This window comes from Taurulus bubalis (assembly GCF_910589615.1).
Source record: "Taurulus bubalis genome assembly, chromosome: 11".
Lineage (NCBI taxonomy): Eukaryota > Metazoa > Chordata > Actinopteri > Perciformes > Cottidae > Taurulus > Taurulus bubalis.
The window spans coordinates 10,628,150-10,639,796 of record NC_136599.1 but is presented as its reverse complement, the minus strand read 5'-3'; the positions used below and the strand labels follow the sequence as shown (position 1 = coordinate 10,639,796).

The following is an 11,647-nucleotide window of genomic DNA, read 5'->3' as shown; positions in this document are numbered from 1 at the left end:
GTTTAGCTTTTTATGACCATTTTGACAAAAACAACTTTCTAAGAGTTTTCTTAATGCACATTAACAATAATAACTTCCATTAACATGCATATTTGCTCCACTATCTACCGTAGATATGCAGTGACCATGCTAACCACTGCATCACTATGAATCGGGTTTAATTTTTAGGCTGAAATATAGATCTTAAAAAGTTTATATTTTTCCTGCACCAGGGTCAAACAAGATTTTGTCAAGCAAAACTTCTGCACATATCATATATGCACATTAAGAGTACATTGTGAACACTATTGTGTGGTTGGTAGTTGGTCTCCCTTTGAACTGGTTCCCAATGGTTAGCCACATCTAGCCTATGGTGTACTATATGAGCCAATGGGAGAATTGGAGGCGGAAATTGTGAAACAATATAAATGCAGTACACTTACATTGTTTGGTATTGCTTTATTTCACTAATTACAAAAAGGTAGCGCCAACATAAAAGCCTGTCACAAAATACAAAACTCTTACCGAGATGCTCTGAAACACATTTTTGTTCAATAAATACAGATTATCTTTATGCAAAACCAAAAATCATACAGGTTATTCTTTGCGTGTGGGGAACATATTAAACCGCACTCTGGAAAAGAGATGACCACAAAACCAGTACGTTGGAGGGTGCGGGGGAAATGTTAACTAATATAAATTATTTGTTTAAACAAATCTGGTGAAGTTATAGGGCTACACAAAAAAAACAATGTGCCAAATATGGCAATACACATGGTTAATTATTGAACATAAACATTAAGCTATGGTAGGCCCACAGTTAAGCCTCCATACAAAATTAAAGATAAATAACTGACAAGCTAAAACACTTGGCTTTTATCATTAAGGCATTTGGAACATGCCACATGTTTTAAGGCAATGCTTGGTTCTGTTTGACAGATTCTTGTATTATCTTTAGGAAAGTGGAAATTGAATCTATAAGACAGGAGGAGGCCAAAGCAGGTCTCTCTTTAATACAAATGTCTTTTCTGATGAGTTCATTATTTCCATTTCAGTTTCCTAAATAGTGTAATTTCTGATAAAAGTAAATGGTTCCAGGCAAATCCACTGTGTTCCAAGTAAAACTCTGCAATTTCGTATGTTTCTGAAGTTCAACCCAAATCAATTTAATCAGCTGTAAACGGCTGCATTTAAAAAGAAAAAAGGTCAAGAATGGTTCTGTAGTGATTTTGCTTGTTTTAGGCCACCAGAAAGCTAAATTGGCCAGGCTGAGCTGTGCTCTGAGCAGTGCAAATATTGCCAATCAACATGGAGTATAAATAAACCTCTATAGCGAACATGAAATCTCAGTCCTTCACAATGGCAGCATTGAAACACTGCTGGTGATGTTTGAAATGAAAGGGAAGCATCCCAAACATCACTGAATTGAATTAAGTGCAATGGAAAAAGGAGTTTTGAATGGCTTGTCAAAGACTAAAATTATTGTCAAGAAATTAGAAGAGTAGTCTCATATCGCAAGCGAGCTCAATTAGCGGAGGTTTCTGAATCTCAGACTGGCATTCAGAAACTACATTTTCAGCGGATTTCACAAGCCTGTGCCATCCACATGCACATGGCAGCACAGGTACATTCAAAGTGGCATCTTCTCCTCAACCGGACATTTTTACAGCCAGTAATGCTGGACCAACAGGACGCTTACTGCAGAAAAAGGAGAAGCAGAGAAAAGTCATCTAAATTAGACACATTTTTAGACAAAATTGTAAAAACCCAGACAGTCCTGTAGAAAGAGGAAAAAAAAATAACTGTGAAGGGTAGAGCAGTGATAGACCAACAGGTCAGTTAGTATTTTAGGAAGAAAAGATTAGTAATACAGTGTGACAGATATAATGATCTGTTCCTTTGGCATAAATGGGTTTAAGCGTGCTCGGCAGCCCATCTTCTTACCGCGAGTGCTACCTCCTCGTCTTTCGTAGCGACAGTGTCAGGAGCGCTTCTCCCAGAGCTGTAATCCAATAATTACCGATCAGCGTTACTGCTCATGTACAACCAGGCACACACGAAGTGAGAGAGTTTCAGGAAGCCCAGAGAAACACATTCTTCTCCCACAAGACAACATACCGCCTACCTTGCAAGAATAACACACACACAGTCTGCTGCTCCCCATCTTGTCCCTTATTGCCGAAATATCAAAATGTGTGTGGGTGTTACTTTGAGATGCGAAAATACAAATTGTAATAAAACACTGTGGGGTCTTCATTTAAAAAAAAATAAAAAGTTATATATTTTAGAATGAAAAAAAAAAAATGTGAACACCTCTTCTGCATAATTTAATACAAAAAAAAGGTTGACAAAGCCCAATTCAGTTGCCTTGAGAGCCCGAGTTGTAAAACTTTGATGCAAGTTTCCAAACTATATACACAGTGGTGTAACAGGGTTTATTAAGTCTTTCATTATGAAGACAGCGATAGGCGTTACACACAAATAACTCCCCAATATACAGGAAACAAAAATAGTTTCCTCAGAAACATTTCCAGAAATGAGGCACTACCAACTGCTACTTCCTATTTTGCAGAGATAAAATTAGCCAATGTCATTTTTTTTTTTTTTTTTAAATAAGAAAGGCAATTTGAAGCAGAAACTACAAGTTATACTTAAACCAAGCATGCAGCCAGTAACTTTTCACAAGTTGTGATTCTTACTTCGACAGACCCTTTTTAAAAAAAAAAAGAAAAAAAAAAAGGGTGCAGTTTGATGCTTTTATTAGCAGAAATGGAAGAGAATATTCTTTACTATGAGATTTTTTATATATATATATATATATATATATATATATATATATATATATATATATATATATATATATATATATATATATATTTTTTTTTTTTTTTTTTGTTGTCAAAATTGTAATTGTCTACTATATTATATACATTGCATTTTTGGATTTCCTTTATTATATTAAATTTAATATGTTCTGCTCTGCTATTTTATTGTATTTGTCATACTTAATATTTGTATGTTTACTCTGTAACTTTGCTTGCTGCTGCTACAAACAAATGTCCTACTGGTGATGAATAAAGTATATATCTATCTATTATGACTTTTTTGGTGTAAACTGTTTAGAAAGTATGTGTGGAACATAAGCTGATGCACATTTCTACCAGTCTATTGCTAGAACCTTAACTTCCTCTTTGGTCATATATGTGGCATCAATGGAAAAAGAATAGAAAACATGCATACCTTATCATTAGTACTTAAATATGCTTTATCATATATGTGCTGCATTAGGCAGAAATCTTTTGTTAGTACTAGATCAAACAACTATTAGGCATTTGGGGCAGAGCTCTTTCTGCTGAGTGACCTCCAGCTGTGTGTAGGAGAGTGCTTTGAGGGCTTCTTACAGCATGGACACTGTGTGCTAGAGAAATACCTTTGTTGTTAAAACGCCTTACAAAAGCACCCAACTTCACCATGCAACACTTCACAAACAGCAAGCTTTAACAGTATGAAAGTGCCGACTGTACACAAAGCACTGGGACATCAAAAGGTTGGCAAAGCGTCGAAAGAGACCAAGCACCTTTAAGGAATGGTCCCAGATGTTAGTAAGAAAAGTCTGCAGAGCTGAATAAAACAACTTTTTACCGTCGTTTTCCTTTGAAGATTGCCGGAACTCCATAGAAATAGCATCCACAGAAAGTGAGGACAATACCAATGAGGGCTATTTTAAATGAGAAAAAAAAAATGGAGACATTTGAAGATGATGGGCCATGAGGCTGACAATGTAGTGCCATTTAAATGCCTGACATGAAAAAGGGTTGAATTGGTAATCCCAAAACGTTTTTTTCATTATTGCTTTTGCTCTTTGTTAGAATACCAATTTAAAAACCTGATTGTCACACTTCATAGAAACATGGACATCAAGTACAAAACACAAACTACAGTACATGACACATCCAGACATTACTGCATGAGTGTGCTCTAATGGCTGAGTGTGTCAGCTTGTTATTTGTGGTCTCAAAAAAGAACATGATGGCGTCTCTAGAACTCCACAGTCGACCATACTGTAATATACCAATGCTGTTCTGAGACCATCATGATCTTAGTTGAGTCAACAATACCGCTTTACATTCTTGATCTACTGTTAAATTATGAAGTGGGAAACTTACCCGTCAAACCAATACCCAACCCGATAGCTTTGGCATTTCCATTGCTGCCTGTAAAAATAAAAAAATTAAAATGACAGAATTGTGTCAAACTGCAATGCTGATCTGAAACTGTTCAAAATTATTAAGAGATTACTTTGATGACTTACCAGGTGGTGGGTCAGTGGGGCCAGGATAAACTGAAGCAGAGAGGTACAATCAAAACATTAAAAATCATCAAGTCCATCTACTGTATCTTACATGGACATATCAACTGGGGCTCAGCAATGTTTTGAGAAAGATGTTAAAGTGAAAGACAAAGTATTTTTAATACATTACTTGTCTGTTTTGACTGCTGTGACTTAAAAAATAAATACAAATAAATAGAGAGTTGACTCCATGCAATTGTTATATTTAATGTATTTATCGGTTGGCATATTAATTACCCCGTTGGAGTGAGTTTACTTTGTGAACATTCAAGGTGGAAACTTCTCACCGGAATGAAATGGTAAAAAAAGTTAGTGTGAGTTAGCTAACAAGCAAGTTAACTAATGGGGAAAGGTACTTTGAAAATGTGACTACAAACTGATCACCACAGACTCATTTATGGATGGATGTCACAATACGCAAGCACACATCATATCTTACAGGAGGAAAAGATAATTGGATTTTTATATGAAAATACAAACGTCATCTTTTTTCTCGCATATATTGCTTTACATGGTTATTAAGCATTAGGGTGGACTTTACCTATTGTTTTCTGGGTGGTAGAAGGACGTGTGCTGGCTGGTATTACTGCAAAAAAACATACTGAAGTATTTAGAATTGTGTTGTCGACATCAGGGTCATATTGTGCACAGGGTCATTTTTTTTTTTTAACCATTTACTAAACTGATATGATCCATTCATTTGTCAAATATTGTACATACACAAGTTAGTGTGAGTTAGCTAGCACGCAAGTTAACTAATAGGGAAAGGTACTTTGCAAATTTGACTACAAATAATCACCACAGATTAATTTATGGATGGATGTCACAATACGCAAGCACACATCATATCTTACAGGAGGAAAAGATAATTGGATTTTTATATGAAAATACAAATGTCATCTTTTTTCCTCGCATATATTGCTTGAGATGGTTATTAAGCATTAGGATGGACTTTACCTATTGTTTTCTTGGTGGTAGAAGGACGTGCGGTGGGTGGTATTACTGCAAAAACATACTGAAGTATTTAGAATTGTGTCGTCGACATCAGGGTCCTATTGTGCACATATTTACCAATTCAATTTTTATTAAAATCTAATGATTTTTTTTCTGCTTGTAACAAATATATGAACTGTAATTGCGTAAGCTAGTACCAATTGTTGGTTGAGTGCTCAAGACATGAGGACATCATAAAGTTGCATAACAGAATGCAATTGCATCTGGATTAGTATAAAACTATGTTGTACATCAATGGAATTTTTTTTTTTTTCTATTGACAGATTTAAACAAAGCAGTAGTTTTCCTTCATGACTTACATTGACATGTTGGAAGTCCAGGTGACCACTGACCGCCTGCTTCACATGTCTGGGTGCGTGATCCTGTCATAGTGTATCCAGATATGCACTTCAAAGTCACCGTGGACTTGTATATGTAAGGGGGTTCAACCCGGTCAGCATTTTGTATTTTGGGTTCTTCGCATTGAACCGCTGCAGGCAAAAGGATATTTTAAGTTAATATTTTAAGTTAAGTCAAATTAAAACTGGCAAAAATAAATGTCTCCATTGTACGTGAGTGTATCTGTCACAGCTGAATTTACACTGGGGATAATGTTGAGGATTTTTTTTTTTTTTTTTTTTTTTTTTAAACATCTCACATATACACTTATTTGTTCTCAAGTTAAGAAGGAATGTCTTTAACCCTTTTAGATCACATCCCATGTCATATTGTGGACGTATTTAACAATATGTGAGAAGTCAAATTAACAAAAACCTCTTCTTATTTTTTGTATTAAAATCCAACAATATTTTTGTCTTGTAAAACTAAATATGAACTGTAATTTACATAAGCTAGTACCAACCAATTGGAATCAATAATACCATGACATCCATCCAATCAAGTCCACTATTCTTCGTGTTTGTGGCAGGCTATTTGCCCCTCCCCATCGCCACTGATTGGACGGCTGGGTCAAATGTGAAAGTGCCTACCTTGCTTCACACTTAAGTCGGGTCCTAGTGTTTCTTATGAACCGTGTATTTCACCAGTGTTTGAGTGTGTGACACAACGATTGCACAGGAGTCAAAATAAGGTGCAGTGTTGAGTGTGAAGTCGATTGTTTGAGCGCTTCTTGAGAAAGCTGCAAGCAGCAGCAACACATGCCAAGCTTCTGGCAGAGCAATGACAGGATGTGTGGTAAGAGACTTCCATGTAATGTTATGAATTCCTCTGGAAATTTGTATCCAGTAATTTCATAACGTAGATAAAAAGGTGCATTTGAGTGAGGGCAAAAAAAGAAAAAGTGTGGAAAATTAGTTTTTCCAAAACAGTAGTGCTAAAGCAACTTACTAACTTTAAAAAAATAATTTAATAATAATAATTTAACTCTGCTAATGTAATCAATAAGGAAAAAGACCAACAGCAAAGTATATAGAACAGTATGTGTTTAAGCGGATTTCTTAAGAGAATGCAATGGCATCTTAAACAAAGCAGTAGTTTTCATTAAAAACTTACGTCGACATGTTGGAAGTCCAGGTGACCACTGACTGTCCAGTTCACATGTCTGGGTGCGCGCTCCTGTCATAGTGTATCCAGATATGCACTCTAAAGTCACCGTAGACTTGTATTGGTGAGGGGGCCGAGAACCCCCAACCCATTTGGCAAAATTTATGTCGGGATCGTCGCATTGAACCTCTGCAGGAAAAGAACATTTTAAATAGAAATTAATTAAATTGCCCAAAATAACCGTCAACATAGTATGCGAATTTATCAGTTAGAGCTGAATTTACACTGTGGATAATGTTGAGAAAATTTTGCGGGAAAAAAGTAAAAACACTTACTGACACATGTTGGAGGAGCAGGATTAAACGTTCCATCTTCTGAACATGATAATAATTTTGATCCAGAGAGTGTATAATCTTTTTGACAACTGTACTGTACAACGTCTTGATACTCATAGGTTTCTCTCATTGGACTGAAAGTGACATTCACAACCGATGCTGGCGGCAAACAAATCACCACTGCAAAATAAAAGTGACATCCATTAGAACGGATATAGACACAGAATGTATATTTAGTCATGTGCCCTGTATTAATGCACAGAAATTACCAACCTTCACATTCTGGCAACTTGTTCAACCACCCTTGGATTCCACAATATATTTCATTTTTGCCAACCAAAGTGTGCCTAATTAGGGAATACATTTTTTTTTAGCATGACAACACCGACTGATAAACAGTTTTTAAACATAATGGGTGCTGACATTTTAGCGTTAGATAGTTCGATTAAAAAAAACAACTAATTTTCTGAACACTAACCATCAAAGTAATCAGTTTATTACTAACCCAGGGTTGCAGATCACCACTAGTTTATCACCAAATTCAGTCCCTTCAGAGTAATCAATGTGTCCATTTTCCACCTCGTGATCAGCAGAGCCACAGTTCTTCCCTGAAAAAAAACAAAAAAATCCTCAATGCACGATTACTCTAAAATTACTGATAAAATTACTGATAAAAGAACACAATAATGCTAGTTTAAACTTGTTATGAAATATTGCTAATATAAATTTGAATATAAAAATAAGATGTTAATATTCACTCTCGCAGCTCATCTTCAAAGGACTCCATCTGCCAGCAGTACAGGTAATGCTTGAAGACCCTACATTTGTGTAGCCTGTATCACAGGCAAAAGAAACTTTGTCCCCATTTTGGTATGTTTGTGAAACACTGTCCTTCAATGTCATGTGTTCTCCTGCTACTGGCTGGGGGCAACCTTGAGCTATAATGAAAAGTAAAGAAAGACCAAGATGAACACTAGACGATAATACAATACAAGATACAAGAAGATAATATAAGAGAAGATAAAAGATAACGTAAGACTAAACACCAGCTTGCGTATGATCACAAACACACACAGTGTATGTTGGAAGGCACTCACCTCGAGTGTGAATTGCAAGGCCAAGAGTGCTCAGTAGTAGGACGTAAGTGACACACATGACGTGATCTGGCAGGTCTGACCGAAGTCAATGCACTTTCTGGACAAAGACAAACCAAATGTAAGCCAGACAGTCACGATAATAACTTGATAAACATGGTTGTACTAGCGCTGATACACTGCGGTCAAGTGAGCCCACATTCGCCGAGTGAGCCGCAGTTGCAATTCTAAATGCACCTCTATTCAAGGTGTTACGGTACGGGGGCCAGCTCAATGTCACAATATTCAAACAGCTATAAAAACAGTTCCATCGACTTGTACATAAATATTCCACTGCAGGCCTGTTCAGGGGGACCTCTGCTATGCCCATGTGCATGGCCTCAAAATATTACTGTACAGTTTTTGAGAAAATTGAATTCAAAATCAGCTTGAATTTCATAATAATATTCACAGTTTCACAATATCTCAATATTCAAACAGCTATAAAATCAGATCCTTAGGTTTGTACATAAATATTCCACTGCAGGCTTGTTCAGGATGACCTGTACTATGCCCATGTGCATGGCCTCAAAATATTACTGTACAGTTTTTAAGAAAATTGAATTCAAAGTCAGCTTGAATTTCATAATGATATTCACAGTTTCAAAATATCTCAATATTCAAACAGCTATAAAATCAGATCCTTAGGTTTGTACATAAATATTCCACTGCAGGCTTGTTCAGGATGACCTGTACTATGCCCATGTGCATGGCCTCAAAATATTACTGTACAGTTTTTGACAAAATTGAATTCAAAGTCAGCTGTGACATTGAGCTGGCCCCCGTACCGTAACACCTTGAATAGAGGTGCATTTAGAATTGCAACTGCGGCTCACTCGGCGAATGTGGGCTCACTTGACCGGTAGTGCTGATACCATTCTAGCAGAGCGGTCTCCAAAAAACACATTACATGACATACATGCAAGTCATCAATGACAACGAGTTACTCGATTTACAGCGAACTAAAACATTAATATAGACTCAGTTTAAATCCCCAACATCACAAATAACGACGCATAGTTGCTTAGTCTAGTCCTTTGTTGCCTACTGAGGAAAACGTTACGTAGCTAACTCCGTGAAAAAATATCTCAATATTAGCAAATTAGCGTGACACTGCGCCAGACACTAATATTAACGGGACAATTCACGACTTGTCTGTAGCTACACTTTCAACTGGCAAATTCGGCATACGTTTAACAAATAAAATGACAAAGATGCAACTATAACAGCAACGGTTCGTCACGTGAAACTACTAGATCGTGCATGTTGCTCCCTGTTTTCCTTCATCACAGCACACCGTGGGCGGTACCGCTTCGTGGTTAAACTAACGGTGTAAGACTAACTCTAACTTTCAGTTATGTATAATCTATGCCGAATTACCAGATGATCCCCAGGGGCGGGAGAAAGCGTTAAATCGCGTTCAATTGAGGTTTTAAATGTGCTAATTATCCACACATTCTCAAGGCAGACTGGGTTAAGCTAACGTTAGCTAAACTAGCTTTCGTTTAGCTAACGTAACATCAACAAACGTCAATGATACATCGTTTTAAAATTAGAGCAGTGTCTCCGTTCAGTTGTCGGTTTTAGTTCGTAGTGCAGCTTGTGAAAATCATCGGATCATCGGATTTGACTTACCCAACTAAACGTGAAGAGTCGCAACGACAGTCGCTGACCCACAGCAGTGGATTTGAGTTATTTCCTGTCGGAAACAGGCGTGGCCTTTTAATCAGTGACGCAGATCTCCTGAGCCAAAAACCACCAACGTCTCAACCCATCCGGTCTGCTTTTACGACATGATGTTAGCGCGTGGAACACGAATATTGACCAGAAAAAGTTATGGATCACTATTTGGATACATTCAACAAAAATCCCAACAATACAAACGCACATGCCAATAACTGATGTAGATACTGTTTATAAATACTCAGTGGCAATTCAAAATAATCCATTCACATTCAAACTTTCAAATAAATGTTGGACTAAAGTATTAGCTCGATCAACATTATGCAGAAGGGACTATTTCTGAATAATGCTACCTCATTACTGATAATATTATGATCATTATAATATAATAATGATTATTGCTGCATTGATGTGTGGCTACATTAATGTTGAAGCTGATAAATGTCAAGCTGATTTTCACTTCGTTTCTGGGTATCTTAAACTTTAATAAGTCATAATTCAATAATTAATTCACATTTTAGATTAATGATATTAATCTGAGTTTGTTGTAAGTAATCTACAGAGCAGTGTACCTTAACATCATATAGGCCTTTTTAACTTGACAACATAAACATTCTAATTCTTTGTATTTAACAAGTTTAAGCTCTCCTGTGAACCCCATGTGGTTATTTTTCCTCTCATGGCCAGTCACAATCTGCCATCGTTTCAATGGTAACAATGGAGCCCATCACACAAGGCATTCATAGAGCATGATGTAATGGACCAAACCCTGGCATGGCCAAATGAAGGAAGTGGCTATTTTTGTTTAAAAAATGTCCCTCTTTCACCATTTTTATCTCCTGCCACTAAATCACATACCCCATTTTTCTTTAAAGTCACTTCCAAATTTTTCAAAAAAAACAACAAAGACAGAACTTAGGATGGTTTGGAATGGAACGTTTTATTTTTAATTATTTTAACAATGTTCTAATATCAGTATTACTGGTTTAGGGGCCTGCAGCTACTAGCAAGAATGAATGGGTCGAGACTCCAGCCCTCTCTGCCCAGTCATATATTTCTCTGCCAACACATGGAATTTTTATCAAACCAACTTAGACAATGAATGTTCATGCCATAAAACACCTCACCGCTGAATCATTGTTTGTGTAAGAGATTAGTTTTATATATATAAAAATATGTGGAAAGAGGTATTTGCATTTCTTTGGATTCTGGGAAACCTTGTGTACATAAGGCTGCATCACTCATACAATTTACCGACTCGAGATGAAACCTGCAATTGGTTTACACTCACTAAAACATAATCTGCAACAACAGCAAGCTTTATTTACATTTCTAATTACACACATTCATTGGATTATCTTTCAAATCAAACTCATGTATCACTATAAAGCCAACGTACTAGAAGCCATTGACACTGAACTTCATTAGGACGTCGTTTTGAACATTATGGCGATGAGAGCCGTGCAGTTTGTGGTCATGATCTGTGGGTTTGGCTTTCCGCTGTCGAAAGTACAAGGCCTTAAACACGCCCCGTTTCCTCACGTTCTATTGTATGACAGGTTTACATAGAAGAATGGAAAGGAAAATAAAAACTCAGGCTAACTGCATTTGCTTGATCTGATAAAAGTACATTAACAAATTAGGAATGTTCACAGCAGAGCAACAACTGG

The 11,647-nt window shown here is 36.6% G+C and overlaps 1 protein-coding gene across 4 annotated transcripts; it reads right to left on the bottom strand.

The window, feature by feature from the left end:
- Nucleotides 1–319: 319 nt before the first annotated feature.
- On the bottom strand, nt 320–9,990 carry LOC306743230 (membrane cofactor protein-like). 4 transcript variants are annotated; one of them, XM_079225728.1, is made up of 13 exons: nt 9,930–9,990; nt 8,259–8,355; nt 7,920–8,099; nt 7,667–7,769; nt 7,435–7,508; nt 7,162–7,341; nt 6,836–7,015; nt 4,872–4,916; nt 4,292–4,321; nt 4,146–4,193; nt 3,622–3,697; nt 1,924–1,981; nt 320–1,677 (listed from the first exon to the last, which is right to left on the bottom strand). In XM_079225728.1, the coding sequence occupies exons 2-13, from the start codon at nt 8,314–8,316 to the stop codon at nt 1,675–1,677; spliced, it is 1,035 nt and encodes a 344-aa protein (XP_079081854.1). In that variant the 5' UTR covers nt 8,317–8,355; nt 9,930–9,990; the 3' UTR covers nt 320–1,674. The 4 variants fall into 4 exon arrangements, with proteins under 4 accessions (XP_079081854.1, XP_079081855.1, XP_079081856.1 ...); XM_079225729.1 differs by lacking the exon at nt 1,924–1,981; XM_079225727.1 differs by lacking the exon at nt 320–1,677 and having other exon boundaries at nt 1,704–1,981.
- Nucleotides 9,991–11,647: the final 1,657 nt, after the last annotated feature.